The 6,000-nt window shown below is 43.2% G+C and overlaps 1 protein-coding gene across 1 annotated transcript in view; it reads left to right on the forward strand.

Moving 5' to 3' along the window:
• The window catches only part of CENPE (centromere protein E), an 85,294-nt gene extending 82,939 nt beyond the window's left edge, over window positions 1-2,355 (forward strand). Inside the window, exons 43-44 of the mRNA XM_089778051.1 lie at window positions 442-701; window positions 1,597-2,355. Of these exons, the coding sequence (XP_089634177.1) occupies window positions 442-701; window positions 1,597-1,694 (358 nt within the window). The 3' untranslated portion in view covers window positions 1,695-2,355. The remainder of the gene's footprint in view (window positions 1-441; window positions 702-1,596) is intronic.
• Window positions 2,356-6,000: the final 3,645 nt, after the last annotated feature.

Raw genomic sequence — 6,000 nt, forward strand, 5'->3', positions numbered from 1 at the left:
AGAATCCTAAAAATGAGGAAATTTTGAAATCCATTTGTTTTGATGAACTTCCTTCTCTTTTTGGTTCGGGACATATGCCTTTCACACGTCAGTGATTTTTGAATCAAGATGCCATCAATGATAACATTTTTATCATTCAGTCTCTGCCTTACACCTTAGGAATGAGATCGTTTCCTTTCTTAATATAAACTTGCTCACATAAGGTGGCAGTAATTGCAGTTATTGCGGCAAAAAGTTGAGTGGGTATGGAGAGATTGTCCTTTTAAGTCAGAATCAAGACCCATTGATGTGGCATGTGAGAGAACTTGCATTGTCATGTTCATGGAACTCATCTTCTTAGGATACAGGACTTGTATTTCAAGGTTATCAAAGTGTTAACTTAACTTTTTAAAAACCTTGTAGGCTTGCAGGAGTTTACACTATTGTTTTCTCCTTTTTAAGCAATGAGCTTCATCTGAAAGAGGATCTTACAAAATGGAAAGAGAGAGCACTAAAACTGAAAGCACAGTCCTCTAGAGAAACCACTCAAGAGATGATACAAAAGTCTCCAAGGAAGACAGCATCTCGTTCACGTAAAGAGAAAATGCCATCTCCTTTCAAGGAACCATCTTCACAAGAAATTCCGCCTCTGGATTCACCAAATATACAGCCTCTGACTTGTCCAAATTTCTTCGATAACTCAAGCTTAGGCACGCTTATGGGTGTGTAATGCAGTACTGTTTTTGTTAGGAACACCTATTCAATAGAATGTTAAAGAGTCGGCTAACCAGACCTGTAAAAGGTCTAGTGTAGGAGCTTGCTACAGTTTATTCATATGTGCCAAGGGACTTGAATACTTAAACTAGATGAATAGCCAAAGGTGTAGGCTAGTGTTAATTGCAAATAGTGTGTAATTATGCAGTAGATATATCAGGTTCTGAGGGTTTTTTTGTTTACATTCTTTTCATGTATGTAGCTTTAGTTCAAGAAGTTTTTGGAAGCGGTGACTTCTAGAATTTGGATCTCCCATATCATATGTGGTTCCCTAGCAATTGGGATATTAGCTACTAGGGTAGGTTGCTCTCTTGTTTCTCTGCCAGAATTTTTAAAAGGTCTATATTTATTTAATCCTAATCAGAACAAAACCAAGTGTCAAAACCTCAAAACTTTTTAAAATGACATTCTTGACTTCCGACTAATGCTAGTGAATTCTAAAGGATTGGTCCTCCACCAATGCAGAGAGCTGTTTTCAATATGTGACTCTAGAGGCAGTAATCAAATTTCTGCCTCCAAGGACTAACCTTCTAGCTTTAAGAGCAAGTTTCTCACCCAGGCCACTAAACTGTACTTCCAACTGTGAGTGTCACCTAAGTTGCTGTTGCTTTTGCCAGCAAATCTCCCAAGGTCTGAGGTCCCCACAGAATACCATATCCTAGCCCAACTGCTAAGATCTAAGAAGGGCCTTGTCTAGACTACGATTTAAAGGTAGTAATTGCCTCATGTGGTCTAGCTCAATCTTTTGAACTCTTTCCAATAATTGTCAAGACAAAGCAATTAAACTCTAGTATATGCTAAAATGAGCAATTTATAAGTCTTTTTCTGTTTTCTCTTACATAGATACACGACCTTCAGGAACAGAATGTGTGGAAGATCACTTTAAGCTCTGGTTGGGAGCATCAGAAAAAGATAAAGCAGCTGAGTGCATAACCCAGTAAAATGTCCTTTATTGTTCACTGTCCTTGCTAGTGTCTTAAGTCCAGAGATTATATATAAAGAAGACTTTTTTCTACAGAAATAACCAGTATGTTTCAACTCTAGCCAGTGGGGATAAACTTCCTTGGAGCAGGAACTAAGCAAATAACATTTTGGAATACAAAAATGACTGCAAAAGATAGTGTTGCCTATATCCAGCTGATGATGTCACTGTAACAGTTCTGCTTTGCTTCTCTTGTGATGGCAAAGACGATGAAGCCCGTCAGTTCAAGAGGGAGTGAAAACTGGAATGGCTCACAAATCAGAGAATCTCTACTGTGCAACTTTTCAATGTTAAACTTTCCCCTCTCACTCCTATGACAACTTTCTAATGACAATCTATTTAATCTTGAAAGTCCATAAGAAATGTGGAATTTTTTTTCTATTTTTTTTTCTAGTATTTGATGTTACTTCAGGTTTTATATGTTGACTTTTCTAGGACAGGGGAATGGTATTCTCATTCAGCTTCTTTTAACCAGTTTACCGATCTAAACAACATTCTATTTATGAACTCTCAATCAAGGCTACATTTAAAAACTTTCTACTTCATGGCTGTAGTGCGTAGTTGACTCTGGTTTCAGAGTAATTTAAACTTTTGTCAATAAAGATTGTTATATACATATAGACAGACAAACTAGAATTGGTAATTGGATAGGCAACAAAGCTAACTATTGCCATTTCTTGATGGCCTGGGTGGGGAAGACGTGGCAGGGGGTCACAGCTGAGTGATGATGATCTCACCTAGTAGTAAGTAAGGGAGTTGAGAAACACTTGCCCATCAGATTCTGCGGTAAAGTTCTATCTAGTCGATCCTGCCCTTCCCTCTTTTACTTACATCCACATCTGAAAAGAAATAGGCATTCTGATTGTCATTCCCTTCCCATTGAAGGATTTCAAGTCTTGAAGGGGTTTCCCCACAGATAATAGCTTGGTGCATCCACAGCCTACTCACTGGGAAGGATTCCTTTTTGGTGACTGACATGTCCCATGGGAATAGTTTCCTGCTGAGGCATACTATAGAGCGCTCCTCCCCTCCGGTCTTCTGGACAATGCTGCACTTAAGCCATGTCTGAGGCACCTGTCTAAAGCATGACTTGTGGCTGAAGTCCAGATGTATGAGTAGGGGTTCCTGGCTCAACCTCTCATTCAGTCCCTGGAAGGCTTTTCTGCAGTCCTCTAACGACAGGACTTTTTTAGCCTTGATCTTCACCAGGTCAGTTAGGACATTTCAATGGTGGCAAACACTGGAATGAGTTGTCAATACTAGCCTGTGAGGCCAAGAACTCTGATGCACTTGCTGCTTGATGGTGGAAACATGAGAACAGCCGTAGTGGGTCACACCAACGGTCCATCTAGCCCAGTATCCTGTCAGCCAACAGTGGCCAATACCGGATGCCTCAGAGGGAGGGAACACAACAGGTAATCCTCATGTGATCCCACCCCTGCCACCAATTTCCGGACGACAAACACACACTACTGTGGTGTATGAAGGCACGGACTCCGGCCGGTGCAAGCACGAAATCCTTTTATTGCAAGATCACAACTACCTTTATACTCTTAAAAGTTTACAAACTGCTTTTTCCCAGTCCCAAACACAGCACTCTCGAAGGTCATTGACTCAGGCAGATGTTGTTATTGTTGGCTCAGGACTCTTGCTTGGTTTCGTCCTTGGGACGCTCTGTTATGCGGCCAAAGCACTATGCTTGCTGATTCTCTACATCTCCCCCTCTTTTATACAAAGCAATACCATTAATAAGTAACATTGTCATTACACGAGCCTCAACTTTCTGAGCAGAACGAATACAAGAAAAAAGTAAAGAAAGAATTATAAAAAGCACAATAAGAAGCCCACTAGCAAGTCCAATAAACACCCACATGCGCAAATTTAATCCAGAAAACCACGTAGTAGGATTAAGCCAAGATAAGTCAGATTGCAAAGTAGCAAAAGCCTTTTGTGTGGTTAATTCTTGCAATTGCTGAATTTGGTTCTTTAATTGAACATGCAAAGAATTAACATGAGAACGTAAAGAAACATCAAAAGCACCCTGTAAATGGTGTTTAACAAGGTTCCAATCATGAACTGATGAATTCCAGGGGAGGGATGTCACACACAGACCTCCAGCAATGTGCTCCCAATCACAATGCAGAGACAACCTAGTCTTTAAGGCTGCGTGCATATCACCAAGCCAAATGACTGTGGCTTCTAGGGCCTCAAGCCGCGCCAATATCTCTTCATCAATGGTCTTCTGCGTTTGGAACTCCCGTGTAACGTTTATTAGAGTTTCCCCTACCATTTTTGCAGTCTTAACCGACTGAGTTAAAGAGGCAATAGCAGCAGTGGCAGAAGCAAGAATAATAATTGCCGACAAGAGCAAAAATCAGCCACCCCAAAAATCGCTTCGTACGTCTACGAGTGTTAATAATCTCCTCCTGCAGCAACCTTGTAAGATGGCCAAAACCACTATCTCCTTCCCAGTCTCGTGTGAGATTAACAGGAATCCATAACTCAGAGCGTTGTCGAAGAGGGAACACAAAGGTTACATTATCACTCATGGAAATGCAGGTCTTATATCGCACCTCAGACAACATAACAGAATAACAAGAATGGGAAAATTTACATCTCTTAAAACTTGCATTTTGTGCCAAGGCAAAAACATATGGATGTGAAGTACAAACCATAACACTATTATATTGTTGCTTAATATAGTTAGATGTATAATTCTCTAAAATCAAACTCCCTAAACTATAACCCATAAATGCTAACCCTATCCGCCACACCCCCTTATGTAACATGGAGGCCGTGGCATTATCCCCATTAGTAATAAATTGTAACACAGGACCGGCAGAGCCTCCCCCATGCCATGAAAGGCTGTGATTATACCGGCCGAAGGGGACAGTGCGATTGTCCACTTGATCCCACAGCATACCATGCGGGCCCCAATCCACAACCGTGCCGAATTCGCCCCGGGGTACCAGGGGGCTGCGTCCACGACATGCCTGCCAAACTGGTGCCGCGTCCGCTGATATCCTCTTTATCATGCAGCGGGGCAAATCAGGAGCGTACGGCTCCCAAGAGTCATTGCCGCTTCCGTGCATCCCGGGAATGCTCAGTAAGGTATAGTTAACCCTTCCGTCGTGCTCCCACGCCACTAGGTGCAACTGTGGCTGCACGGGCATGCAACTTGAGTCATGAAGGGTAGAAAAGCAAAGCGGTGGGAGGTCAGTGACAAAGGTGATATTGGTAACATTAACGACCTCGGTTTCTTGCTCCGCTGTAGGGGGTATCCACACCCCTCCCACCCAGTCGGTACCATTGTTACTGATGGGCGGTGAGGGATCCCACCACGTCACAGGCCTGAATACGGGGGGATCAATGATGTGCGTCCAATACAAATGTGCTGTCGCAGTATGCACACAGAAACCGCTCCACAGGAACCACAAAAATGCAGTGGTGACCGTCATGGATTTGTCGCTATGGATCGGCAGCAGTCCCTTCATTCTTGAGTTGAATCTCTTGCGCTGATGGCTTACCAATCCTGGCTGGCTTAACAAATCGCACAGGAAGCCAATAGGGACCTGAGGGAAGAGAAACACATGCATACCCACGTCCCAACGTGATTAATGGTACGGGACCTTGCCACTGTCCGGATTCCAGGTGTCTGTAGTAAACTTGTGGCCGCTCCGGCCATGCAGAGTCTTGCCCAAAGTGGCGCTGTGCTGCCGTGAAAGACAAATCAGAAAGATTTAAAAAGTTTAACACATACATAGCTTTGTCCAAACGCTCCTGTGGGGTCATTCCCACTGGACTCCCCCTTTTTTGTTTATCAAGAAGGGTCTTGAGAGTGCGGTGCGTGCGTTCAACAATCGCCTGGCCCGTGGGGGGGTGTGGAATGCCTGTGGTGTGGCTTACACCCCAATCCTGCAAAAAGGACTGAACTTTGTGGGAGATATAAGCGGGACCATTATCAGTTTTAACAGAAACTGGAACACCCATAACAGCAAAACAATGTAACCAATGCCGAACAACATCACGAACCTTTTCTCCCACATGGGCAGTAGCAAGAATAAGGTGGGAAAAGGTATCAACAGTAACATGTACATAGCGCAATCTGCCAAATTTGGAAAAATGGGTCACATCAGACTGCCAAAGTTCATTGGCCCGTAGGCCTCGCGGGTTAACACCGCTAGGTACCAGAATGGCGGATAGACGCTGGCAATCCGGACAGGCGCGAACTATATCTTGCGCCTGCTGTTTAGTAAGGGAAAATT

The sequence above is a fragment of the Pelodiscus sinensis genome, chromosome 4 (assembly GCF_052426305.1).
Source record: "Pelodiscus sinensis isolate ZL-2025 chromosome 4, ASM5242630v1, whole genome shotgun sequence".
Taxonomy (NCBI): domain Eukaryota; kingdom Metazoa; phylum Chordata; order Testudines; family Trionychidae; genus Pelodiscus; species Pelodiscus sinensis.